This window comes from Rhynchophorus ferrugineus, unplaced genomic scaffold (genome assembly GCF_030347505.1).
Source record: "Rhynchophorus ferrugineus isolate W39M unplaced genomic scaffold, kcgeb_rfMv2 rfM9, whole genome shotgun sequence".
Lineage (NCBI taxonomy): Eukaryota > Metazoa > Arthropoda > Insecta > Coleoptera > Curculionidae > Rhynchophorus > Rhynchophorus ferrugineus.
The window spans coordinates 38,058,888-38,072,927 of NW_027472588.1; the positions used below are offsets into that span (position 1 = coordinate 38,058,888).

Consider the following 14,040-nt stretch of genomic DNA (forward strand, 5'->3'; position numbering starts at 1 on the left):
TACAAGAACTAAAACTTTGGTTTGTCATTGTAATGTTTATATATCGATAAATAATTACATATTACTTTATTTTCTCTTTTCTCATCATTACTTTGAAATGAAATATGTTTATAAATGGTTCTTCACATTTTTTATATTATAGGAGATGAAGAATGTACTAAAAAATGTGAATTGTTAATTCAAGATAATTTATTCTATTTTTATTATTTTCTCCAAATATACGTATAATTTTCAACAAATGGCAACGTTGCAATTCAAATTCTAATGCGCATGCCAGGATTTTCCATAACTAGACTTTTGTATTTTTATCCATTTCCTCACTCTTTTTTTTTGAAAGATAAGAAGAAGGAAGTAAAAAAATTGCTAGACATAAACCACATATAGTCTGTTCAAAGTTATTTTGTACATACATTATTTAAATTTGTGGTAACAAAACGTCGCAATGTTACCGCATCAACTCTGAGTTTTAGTTCAGTTTGCCTTTGGTAAACAACAAAATATGCTGGCGTTGATGCAATTAAATCATTAAATAATATAAAATTCCAATTAGTTAATCATTAAAAGAACTAGTTGACGTTAAAACATGGAATTTTTTAAAGGTTGAACGACACAATTAACAATTACCATGATAGGGTAATTATTAAAGCCCACGAAATGTTAGAGAAAGTAAAAAGTGAATGTTTGGCGAATATGGTATTATAAAATCAAGGTTAATTTACAGACATTTAATTATAAAAATAGATTTGAATAATGTATAAGAAGATGGTGGAAATACAGAACACTTATTTGTAGCGTTATTCTACAGAGTATTTGGTAAAAAACATTTATATAAGCATAAAACGAATGAAGAATGCCTGGTTACTTATGTGATACTTAAGTGTTACATATAATATTACATGTTCTTACAGTATGTAAAATATACGGAGGCTACTGCATCAAAAATATAATTTTTTTAGAGAATAATGAAAAAGTTCAATTTGCATATTATATTTCACATCAATTTTGTTTCATATCTTTTTATTTGCATTAATACTTTGATCACCTCAGTTAAAAATAGAATATTACGTAAGCTGTTATTTAAATATTAGTATTTCGCATTGTTTTAAGTTCTTTAGTTTGGACAAAACATATTTCCAATAATCTTATATCATTTGAGTGTCGTTTTAACTAATTACCAGAAATTAATATAAAGTACCAGCATAACAATAACCGCTTTTGAATTAACTAAACGATACCGTGAACTTATTCAAAGTTATACAATCAAATTAACTAGAAATGTCATATGTTTCATCGAAATGTGGATGCGAGCAAATAACCAATCATATCCACCTTTTCTTGATGCTTTTGGTGGAGTTCAAAATGTCGGTTATTATTAGCATGTTTAGTACTAATATTGTTTACCAATCGTACAATAATATCAATGTTTTAATAATGAAGACTAAATAATTCGACGTTATGTAATATTTACACTACATAACCACAAATTGGTCTGTCAAGTAATATAGATACTATTAAATACTAAACTTAAAATATCAAAACTTACTGTTTGCACATTTTTGGGGGTTTGGCAGTGATAGGAAACGTCCAGGCCTGTTTGATACTGGCCTAGTTTGAGACAGTACTGGGGTAATGACAGCTGCGATGCACACGCAGGCCACCAAGTAGACGATTTTCATCTGAAACAAAAAATAACATTTCATTATCCGGTGTCAGATTAACCTGAACTAGAATTAACAATCGATTATGTAAAACTATTTGGCTTTGCGTCTATTTATATTTCACAGCTCAATTTGTCTTGAGAAAACAAAACAATTATCCAATTATAGGTTATGTAACTTGCCGAGAGATATTGCCGTAAAAAACATAACAAACATAATAATAACACATCCTCAGTTTTATAGTTTTATGGCTTAAAATAAAGAGATATGCTACTTTCACTTCGGTAAATTAACAGATTTGTTTTCATAGGTTAGGTTGATTTCATATTGATATACAACCTCAGACTCCTACGATTTGGATTAAATAAATTTATTAACACGATGTTGTATTTTCGATTCTTATTAAGTTTGATGCATATTACGTCATACAATATTTAGTATTATTAAACAATATCATTGAGCTGCGGAAAAAGCAGTAAGAAGGTTTTATATAATTGGTTTGAAAGAAATATCATATGAGAAAAAGAAATAAAAAGAAAATATTTTTAACAAAAAATCTGAACCGACTTCAAAAAATAAATAAGGAAAATAACTAAAAACCTTATTTAACCTATCTTCTACACGTATTTTATATTATACTATATACACACAATTTAGCTTAATATCTACATAAACGTATTTATCTATTTTCAATATTATTTTAACTACTACCAACTGATCAGTTTGAAGTCGGTGCCTTTAAAAATTTCTCTTTCAAAATGGCTTAAAAATCTGACTTATCTGGTATAAAAATCCTATGACATACATGAAAACTACACCTGATATGATACCATTTGAAAATGAAAAACAGAAATGAATAGAAATGCTAAGATGAAGTGGATTGCAAAACATCATTTAGTTCATCAATCATCAAATTTTTAAATGTTACTATTGCTATATAAAATGTGTATTTCTAATTGTAAATAATGTATTATTGTTGACATTAATAAATAAATCGAGATTATTTACTGGACATTATATTAAAGAAATATGACATTATATCGAAGAAATATGGTAACTGTAACAATTTAGTTATAAGGAACTAACAGTAGAAACATCACATAAATTAGGTACCATACAATTAGCATAATATATTATAAAGAGTTTTAAATTTATTATTTACAACAGAAAAATCAAAATTTTTTGCGATGTATTGTTTACCAAAAATCAATGGCTTTTTGTCAATGTTACAGTGATATTTAAATTAATAAAATGTCAAATTTCTTTCTATTGTGTAATATTGTGGTTTTTTCTTCTAATAATACACAGGAATGCTGTTTTTATTTTTTAAATGCGAAGAAGCCTGCTTATACACTTATTGGGGTATAGGCAATAATCGTGTGGGCCTCACCATTTAAAATCGTGGTTGTTTTGAACTTTATTTAAGTAGATTAACAACAATCGACGTTGTCTTGCATCATATAATGAAAATTATTATATAATAATCCGCATAAATTATAGAATTTACGACAAGTAAAAAAAAACACAACACAACATAATTGCTATTTTATTACGACGGTCAACCTTCTTAGAATTCTTGAGATTTTTACTATCTACGTATATATTATATTTATAATTTATTGTTTAAGTTTAGATGTCAACAAAGATCCTCTTTTAAAATGTCGCTGTCATTAATATAATCGCATTATTTTTATTATGAAAACATAGTGCGTTATTTTATAGGTTAGGTTGTATATGTGACACTGACAGTTAATTAAAACGCAATATATGGTCTTTTTAAAATAAAAGTAAACTATAGAGAAATAAACTTACGTTATCACGATGTTAAATGTATTGCATATCACAATTTGTAAATTAGCTTCAAAATCAGACAATATTTTTTTCTCATTTTGTTCCAGTTAAACATGTAACCGCCTACCAAATTCGCCTGGTTGTCAAACGTCTGTAAAGTTCTTCAAAATAATAGTGATAATAATTACAGTGTTAAACGTTGTTTTGGCTCTTTACTTACTTTGAACGAGATAATATATGCATTAAATGTACTATAATGTTAAAATTAATTTTATTTTATGACATTATTTTTAATTCATTATTTTATTTAGATTAGAGTTAGGTTAGAGTTATATATCAAAGCTCAAAGTTGGTGCGGCAATACTGCAAAGTTTTGACATATATTTAGATGACATGAGTTGACTGTTTTATTGAGGTGGCTATATGTTAATTCTGACTTTGTGTGTGTGTTTAATCAACAATTTGAATTGAAATTTCGGAGAATAATAATGGACAGAAAGTGGTAAGGACGTTGGTTATTTCGATATTGGTTTAGTTTTGCGAAATCTGAACGAATTGTGGGCGGCAGCAGATTATTGCAGTTCGAAAATGGCATAGAATGTGGTGAAGTGGTGTTTTATATGTAAAATGTAAGTAGGTTTTGCATTATTAAATAAGTATTAGGCATTAAGAAATCATAGTAATCCTAAGATAAATGACATAACATTTTGGCATATAACGCATGGAAATATTAATAAAACATATGACATACGTTCTTGAAACTATTCAACCTGTATAAACATAAGTATTTATTCAGTCAGTGTTATCTTTGTACGTGTATGCAAACAATCATTTCAACTCTAACCTTTGTTGCATCGCATATTAAGTAAGATCATTAACAAACTCCAGTCGTAGAATATGTGATGTATTTTGTAATAATCCGGGTATGTATATTTTCTCATTTCGCGTTTATTATTTGCGTTTCGTTTCAAATCCAACCTAATAGACAAATTTCAGCCGTAAAATATGTAACGTATTTTGTAGTAATTCGCTTACGTGATTATTTGCGATTATTATTCGATTGAGATAAGTAATGAATTGATATTCACGACTTCGTCTGAAAACTAACCTAAACAAAATAGCGAGCCGTTGTGTCGTGCAAGGCCAACGGTTCCCATCCTGGAAAAACGATTCTTTTCGTCACGTTCGGTTCGGATCAATTAGAACGGTGCAAGAGCGAAGAAGATCCAATTCGCGTGAAGAAATCTCTATTCGCAACAGAGCGTGATCTCGATTATGCGCTATTACGTTACGTTGAAGCAATAACGATTCTTTTTTTGTGCTGAGACTATCGCCGTTGCTTGCTATTTAATAACGCTCTGCATTTTAAAAGATTGGTTAAATGCGGCTGTTTCTTATACGGTTTTCTATGTTAAAACCAATTATTATTACTTAAAAAGTTGCCCATTAATGTACCATAATATAATCTCCAAAATAGTGTGAATCGGTTATTTGTAATGCAAAAGGATTTTTGTTCGTAGATTATCTTTAAACACATTTTTTTAAATATCTTTAATTAGATAGGCTTAGTACAATGCATTGATTATAAATTGATTTATTACTACTTTTTTCCGTTGATAATGATATAATAAATGGGTAAAAATTGCTATATTTAATTGTGATATTGAAATGGTATTGGAATATTTTAAAAATTCATAATCACCAAATCATATTTTAGAAAGCGTTTAGTAATGTTTTCATATAAAGTCATTGGTGTATTTAGTATACTGCATAGTGTTAAAATATTGCAGTTCTTATTAAATTCTTGACTTGTTTTCTCCATGTGTATAATGTTTTTTTTTTCTGTAAGACAAAAGATATTTTTAGGTGAAATTTGGCACCCTAGGCTTCAGTCTTCTCAGCCTGCTGATAAAACCGTAATTGAAAATGCTTATACACTTTATAAAATTCAGTATTGTTTGTTTTGCTTCAGTGATGATTTTCTGTATGTTGTCCAATGCTTCTATTGCTTCCTTGTTTTCTTTCATTCTTTTTCATTTGAATTTGATTTCGAAATTATTGTGTGTGTTCTTCGTTGACTATAATTTGCGTGATTGTGTAAAGATAAACATTGGTAATTAATCGAAGACCAAATACGTTTTATTAGGTCAATTTGAGAGTATATTCCGAATAACCAGGGTAGTTATTTAATTTTGAGTCTGAACTGTCTGAATGTTTCCAATTTAATGTACCATCGAGATGGATGCTGAGGTATTTCTCTGAATGTACTTGAAAAATTATTGCCATGGTTTGACTTTAAGCTTTTAAGCTGAATTTTTCAGTCTCTAGTGTATTTGTAGATTTTGTTAATGTAGGCAGAGTTGAATATATGTATTACTACATGCCCAATACTAAAATAATATGGTTACCATAACGAAAAAGAATCTAGCTCATGTTACATCTTACATAATAATAATATACAGAGACAGGAATGTTGATTGGTTTTATTTTCTCCAACGACCTAGGCTACCGGACAACTAATTTTTTATCTGCCATAGCCCACTTCATAACAATGATGTAATCTCGCGAATCAACAGTCGAAAGTGAATACCGTAGCAATCGAAACATCAATAACACAAAAAATCAATATGAATTTATTGAGGATTTTATCTTAAATATAATATTATGTATTAATTAAACTGTTGTATAAAACTGTTGTTTTATGTGGAGAAATGTTAAAACAATCGAACTTAACAGTTAGGTTATGTTGTTTAAAATATATTGACAGTCGAAATCGCATCGGGTACATTATAACCAACGTGTTGAAGCTGTGGTGACGTCAGGCCTCTTCTTATCGCGAACTGGCCACAGAATAAGATTGGCCAAAAACGGTCAAGGGCACGCAGAAAAATAGACAGCAGATGCATTCATCTTTCGACGTCCAAGCATCTTACATTCAATCAGCAATCATCCTTTCAATAATCAAACATTCATACATTTTCACTAGTTAATTAGTTGTATAATAGTTAGTGTTATTAATAAAGTGTTAAGGAAAACATAGTTTCATTCAATAAATTATTCGAAGACCTCCACAAAGCCTTCACTTTTCAGTTCGGTTAGTCCGAGTAAATCGCATTTGTTTTGCTAATAAAGTGTAATTTGAAGAAAAAGGCGCCTGAGGCTGACTGTTGAAGCTTATAGCAACCACGCTTCATCATTTTCAACATGTGAATACCGGTTTCAACGTTTTAAAAGTGGTGGTTTTGGCACCGAAGACAAGAAGCGTTCTGGATAGCCCAAAAATCTCAAGGTGAAGTTGGGAACGCATTATTCTATACTGATCCATGTAAAATGCAAGAGGAATATGCAAAAATATTGCGTGCTTCAACGGCAAAAGCGAAAAAAATCAAGGAGACCACCTGGTCATGCCTCAATATCAAGGGCAAAGCCGAATATTCATGGCTCCAAGTTAACGCTCTGTATTTGGTGGCATTAGCTTGATATAGTATACCACATCAAGCTACTAAAACCTAATGAAACCATCAATGGGGATCACTATCGACTACAATTGATGCGTTTGAGCCAAGCGCTGCGCGGAATACGAGCGAAGACGCAGGAATGTTATTCTTCAGCGGGACAAGGCTCGATCACATGGTACAAAATCGGTAAAAACATACTTGGAAACATTAAAATAGGAAATACTACTCCACCTGTCGTATTCACCAGACTTTGCTCTTTACTAATTGTTCTAACATACGAGTCATGACCCGTCTGGGTCTGAGCTTTAAAAGATACATCGATCTTTCGAGATGGATTCCCCAAATTGCTTGAAAGATTGGAAAAAATAGCGGCTATCAATGGAAAATATTTTGAATAAAGTACGTTGTATCGATTTTTCACAGTAAAGCATATCGAAAAATATCCTTTAAATCTAATTATCAATTTTTTCCAACCCATTTTAGCAGAATGCATGGATTCACATCGAAAAATTGAAGGAAAACTCAGTGTTGCGACGCAAATTTATTATGAATGGTTGGGAGAGCCATGTAAAATGTAAGTTACGCTAATTGTAGAATTCTTTCGGGTCTATTGTTAGAGAGTCTTTTAGTTTTTTAACTGAAGTTTTTAATATTTATGACAGGGAAAAGAATCATGACATAATGTTCGCAGTATATTGAACGTCTGGTAAATATAGACGGGCAAAAAGATACCAAGTAAACAGAACGGACGTGTTCAACAAGGATGATCGTGGTCGAGTGTTTCGGATAACGAGGGTTCAGGTACCGAGGCTAGACGAAACGTGTCAGATGTTAGACCTGGTAGAGGACTCCTTGTGGCGCCTACAACCATAAACACCAAGAAGACCCGAAATCGTGGAATTTTTGGGAATTCCGAGACGCACATGTTTTATCAGTGTGAGAAGCTCCTGGCTGGAAGAGTGATTCCCACCCCGATATTCTCAGCCAATCGGAGTACAGAAAAGGGTTTCTTGGACCAGTCTTGTCCACCACCAACAAGAACCCGAGGAACCGCATCCACAACGAGAAGACAGTCTGACAGTGATTTGCATGAACACTGAACAAGCATAGAATTCCTGCCTACATTAGCCAATCTACACTTTTCGTTAATAGTAAGTACATGCGTATTAATTAATATCTTTTAAATGTATATATATGTATTTTTTATCAATTAAATAACTCATCTTGGGTATTCATTTACTCAAGAAAGAGAGAAAATAAATTGTATTTAATTCACAACCTTGTTTTCTCTCCCGTATCTCAACACTCAACTTATTCGATATTCGATACTCGAGTATTGGATATTTTTCGAATTTAAATAAGTTACAATGTAAAATTCCATGATATATATAGTCTGTCCAAAATTGCTGCGAACATAAGTCATCAAAATGTTTAATGTATTGCTTGCCGCGATTTGTAAATTCGCTTTAGAATCAGACAATATTTTCATTCTGATTTTATTTTAGTTAAAAAGAGACACAATGCTGTCTGATTAGTTCGAACACGTAAACGAATGAGCCTGTCAAAGTCGTTCGGTTGTCAGACGTATGCAAAATTATGGAAAACAATAGTGATAAGAGGTTATAACTCTAACCTATACACTATTGTGGCTGTATAATTAACTGTAGTTCTTAGATGTACTATAATGTTAAATTAAATTATATTTGATAACATATATTTACATTAACATTTAAATAACATTTTTGTTTAATAATTTTATTTAAATTAGAATGTTGTTATAGGTCAAAGATAAAACAAACTAAAACTCAGAGTTAATGTGGCAACATTGCACCGTTTTAACATTGCACACGAGCTTTGGATATACTATATATATGTATTCAATTATGACAATATTAAGAATTTTTGGAGTCAATTTTTGATATGCAGTATAATATAATCTTGGTTTTTAATATACAGACAAAACGCAACTAATAGAATAACTTTGTTATAAGAACTTATTGAACAAGCCTTGTAATTTCTCAAAACTATTTTTCTCTGGTACGTTTTCACGTATATATATTAATTATCGTCCAACGCGACAGTCTTAAGAGTAATCTCTCGTAATCGACGGTGACATCATAAATATACGCGAATGAAGACGTTACATTGTCGTTTATTTATAAATATAAACCGACATAATGTTATTTATAAATAATTCATTGGATACAAATTGCATCCGCTGCTACCGGCATGGATTTATATTGTTTTCCACACCGTTCTACACGACATATTAATTTCCTTTTCGATTTATTGAAGGCGCGGTATTGTCTCTGTTATTCGACATTAGTGAGTTCTCACAAAATTGAAAATCGTATATGTTTACAGTACGTAGGAGCTTTCTCTCGATCAGCGCCATCATACCTTTGGGCGGTGAAACTCCGAAGTAAAATCTTACATGTGTCGTTGACGATTCATAAATATTTTGACTATAGATTATTAATTAATTACGTTTTTTTGTTATCGATACACGCACAGTATGGGTAAAACTAAATATCACCTGTCACTTTATTTCGTCACTAATATTAATAATATGCATTTTATGGTAAAGGTTGCATTCATCGTAATATATATATAAATATTATCTTACTCTAAATAATAAAATCCTAATGTTACTTCAATCCCAGCGACTGCTTTTAACATTCGAAAGCCAAGATTGCTGGTGTACTTATTAATCTTTTAAAATATCGATCTGGTAATATTTATCAATAGAATGATCGAGTCTGTTTATTGCCAAAGAGAGAACGTTTACTTTTAAGCCGCGCTGGTTGTTGATTATTGGGTAGTTGCATGTATTTTGATCGTGTTTTCACCTTAAAATTTCTTTTATTGGCAAAAAGGTGATACGATATATGTTCATCAGCAGCAGTCTTCTTCCAAGTCCAACAAGAAAAGTATCCAAAATATAAATATCCAAAAAAGGAATTGTGAGTGATCCATGACCATTGTCTGTACACACTGAATAACCCAATAAGACTAAAAGGAAAATTGTTCTTATGTTTTATGTAGAAAAATGTCAAAACCAGGCGTGTCGGTAATTCCTTTCCTATTAAGTGCTGCTCAGCAAGCGCGTATTTTTTCGATGCGAAAAGGTGGTAGTTGAGTGGAGCCAGGTCTGGAGGGTGCAGCAGCCCCATAGAACTTGAAAAAGTTATTTCAACAGTTCTTCGACTGGATTTTATATGAGACGTCGTCTTCTCATTTGTTATCGGTAGCGATCAGTATTAATTGTTTCTCTATATTTCAACAGTTCTTGAACATTCTTGAAACAGAAATTGCTTGGGATATTCGATATAAGTCCATCTTTCATCAGCCGTTACTAAACGATATAGAAATGAACTTTAACACCTTTGCAGCAGCATTTCACTAACGATTTTTTGGATCTTTTGGATCTTTCCCATCACTCGTAATCATTCACAAATTGCGACCGGGCTCACATACAACTTTTCTGTCAATTGTTTTAGAGTTTGTGTTGAGTCTTCACCCAATAACTCATGCAATTCCTCTTCTTCAAGCGTTTTCGGTCTGTCACAACGTCCTTTGTCTTGAACTTTTATGATTTTTTACCAGCAAACGAAGACTTTCAGCGGTTTTTCTCTTTTGATGAAACAAGAAAAGTAATGTGTTCCGCATATAACATATAGTCTATCCAAAGTTGGTGTGACCATACGTCATGTCAATTTATGATTTTGCCTCATCAACTCTGAGTTTTAGTTTATTTTGTCTTTGACTTATAACAAAATTCTAATCTAAATAAAATTATGAAACAAAAATGTTACATTATTATTATTGTTTTCAAGAATTTTGTATAGGTTTGGCAACCGAACTACTTTGACAGGCTGGTTCGTTTACACGATTGAACTTATCAGACAGCATTGTGTCTCTTTTTAAGTAGACTAAAATGAGATAGAAATATTGTGTGATTCTAAAACGAATTTACTATTGCGGCAGACACTATATTAAACATTTTGATGACGTATGTTCACAGCAACTTTGGATAGACTATACGTGCAATCTGTTAATAAAACCGGAAAGTAATTACCTGATGAGAGATAAACTTAATATAATAGAGTTTAGGAAAATCAGAATAGATATAATAGAGAAATCAGTTTATTATTTTTGGCGATGTTGGGGAATGTAGTTTTACTAGTCGAATGTAAAATTACTAATCATTGTTGGGACTCTAGACATAATAGCGTTAAACACTGTTGTGGCGAGGTTTTACCAAAACCATTAGTCATTATTACTTTCTTTTATTTTGTTGACAACCGTGATTTTCATATTTTATGTCAACCAAATTTGAATATATTTGACTGTACAATAGAAGGAAGTTATGTTATGATCATACTTTGTGTATAAACAACACATTTTCCTCAATCTCGATGATGTGTAGTTAGGAGCCAATAACACACTACTTGCGAGGTGGTTTCACTTTTTTGATAAAAGAAAAATGCTATTGGAAACTAAAGGATAGTTATAACGTTTTGATTTCAACATTTTAAAACTGTTTTTTCGACATTAGTGGTAAAGAACACCATCAGATATTACTGTTGGCAAAGAAATTATCACTGAAGATTGGTATTGATTGTAATTGATGCATTTACCTTCCCACAATTTCAAAAAGCCTACAATTTGAATTTACTAAGAGATCTTTAAGATTATTTCACATCCAGATGACAAATCAAACAAATAAGTCAGACTACACGTTGGGAATAAATTACGGATATTTGAAATAGAAGTAGCTATCATATCATATATTATTATTTAATCAACTAAATGTAATTTAAATGCGAGAACAAGCAAGGACAACAAAAAATATCTTTTGGTCATTTGAATAATCGCCTTTCATAACAATATTATACGAATTTAAGTGTTGTTTAAGAATAAACGGCCGTTTAGAAGAGATAGATAGATTAGATTAAAAAAAGGATAAAAAGAATAAGAGATACAAGAAAAAATTATCTTTTGACCAAGATATATCCCAAATAATTACAACATAATTTCTTTGTAAGTTTTGATTCTCCATGTTTGTTCGTAGTAGATATTGACGACAAAGAAGAACCATTTTATATAATATTTCCTATTAAAAAATTGGCTTATATGAAGAAGATATGATACTATAGTAGATTTTACGTCCAAACCTTTTAGATTTCGAAAATGAATCATCAACTGTAGTCTAAAAACTTCTTTTAAGCTAAACTAGCGATATTGAGAACAAAAAAGAACCATTTTATAAAATGAGACTATAAGAGATCGTCAAAAATCTTCGCTTTTCATAACAACATTTTATAAATTTGGATATATATTTCTGGTCCACGAGCCCCAAAGAATAATATTTGGATTAAATGAAGAAGTTGTAGCAGAAACCGATGGTGATATTGAGGACAAAGACGCATCAATTCATACGATGAATAGAAATGATGGAGAAGCGTTCTGACTGAATTAGTATTATTTTTAGAACGTATTCTGTAAAGTGGTACTGGCAGTTATTTAATGATGTCATTAAAATAACGTAGTTTTTGTTTGCCATTCGTGTCTCTACGACTTTAAAATGTTAATCGCGGTTATATAATCCCATAAAAGTGTTAATTGGTGCTATTCTAAGAGCGTTTATGAGACCACGGACTTACCCCGTTGGGATCCTATTGAAGTACGAGTTAGAAAGCGTCGACGGTGACGAAAAACACACCCACTCTGAACGAAAGTCACGCACGTCTCTGTGCTTACCTCGTGCGATGGTAACTAGCTGCGAAATCTTCGCGGTGAGAGCTGCCTTCATCTTTATATCGATTGCTAAAGATCCATCGCGATGGCCGGCATTGGGGGGAGCCGAAACCATCTCGGGACGGACGACGGCGCCGTCTCCCTCGCCTGACCCCCCCCACCTCTGTCGTCCTTTCGGACTTTTCGACGCTCTTTTCGAAAGACGAAACGCCGAATGGGACCCGGTTCGGTTCTATTAACCTCGATCGGGATGAAGCGGCCGTAAATGACCAAGGAGCTCGCGCTTCTGACGTAACGGTATGGTATAAGTGTAGGTAGTGAAAATGCATCGGATTCAATTTTTTTATTATTATTAAAACTGATCTCCTAGACCAACCATTAATATAACAGGTCGTCAGGATCATTGGTTGGTGAATTATAGCATTTTGAGTGAAGCAACTTTTGTTATTGTGAAAAACTGGATGAAAAGGAATTTCGCGTGTTGATAAAATATTGCTTTTTGAAGGGAAAAAATACAGTCGAAGCAAAAACTTGGCTTGATGCCGAGTTTCCGGACACTGCCCCAGGAAAACCAGCCATCAAGGATTGGCATGCTAAGTTTAGATGTGGTGAAATGAGCACCCAAGACGGTGAACGCAATGGACGCCCAAAAGAGGCTCTTACCGACACAAATTGATTTTGAATAACTGTAAATTGAAATTCAATGAAATAGCAGACACTCTAAAGATATCAACTGAACGTGTACATCATATCATTCACGAATATTTGGGTATGAGAAAGCTCTGTGCAAAGTGGTTGCCGCGCGAGCCCACTTTTGACCAAAAACAACGACGAGTTGATGATTCGGAGCAGTGTTTGAAGATGATCAAGCGTAATAAACCCGAGTTTTTGCGTCGATATGTGATAATGGATGAAACATGGCTCCATCATTTCACTCCGAAGTCCAATCGACAGTCATCCGAGTAGACTGCACACGATGAACCCGCTCCAAAGCGTGGCAAAACACAACAGTCGGCTGGCAAGGTTATGGCGTCTGTATTTTGGGATGCGCATGGAATAATTTTCATCGACTACCTTAGGAAAGGAAGGACCATCAACAGCGACTATTACATAGCGTTATTGGACTGTTGAAGGACTAAAAAGAACCGTGTCACAAGTCAGTGAAAACGATGGCAAAAATCCATGAATTGGGCTTCGAATTTCTTCCTCATCTACCGTATTCTCCAGATCTGCCCCCCCAGCGACTATTTCCTGTTGTCAGATCTCAAAAGTATGCTCGCTGGGAAGAATGAAGAGGTGATCTGCAAGACTGAGGCCTATTTTGAAGCAAAGCACAAATCGTACTACAAAAATGGTATCGAAAAGTTGGACGG

General features: G+C 32.5%; 2 protein-coding genes and 1 long non-coding RNA gene across 3 annotated transcripts in view; 1 reads left to right on the plus strand and 2 right to left on the minus strand.

Moving 5' to 3' along the window:
- Nucleotides 1-12,713, minus strand: part of slf (C-type lectin domain-containing protein slf) — a 31,513-nt gene extending 18,800 nt beyond the window's left edge. The window contains exons 1-2 of the mRNA XM_076414908.1: nt 12,574-12,713; nt 1,544-1,676 (exon numbers count right to left, since the gene is read on the minus strand). Of these exons, the coding sequence (XP_076271023.1) occupies nt 1,544-1,676 (133 nt within the window). The 5' untranslated portion in view covers nt 12,574-12,713. The remainder of the gene's footprint in view (nt 1-1,543; nt 1,677-12,573) is intronic.
- Nucleotides 1-14,040, minus strand: part of LOC143202918 (uncharacterized) — a 196,216-nt gene that overhangs the window by 167,742 nt on the left and 14,434 nt on the right. The gene's annotated exons all lie outside the window — the stretch shown is intronic.
- LOC143202896 (protein 60A) overlaps nt 3,954-14,040 on the plus strand; it is a 56,281-nt gene continuing 46,194 nt past the window's right edge. The window contains exon 1 of the mRNA XM_076414893.1: nt 3,954-4,078. The gene's annotated coding sequence lies outside the window, so the exon portion shown is untranslated. The remainder of the gene's footprint in view (nt 4,079-14,040) is intronic.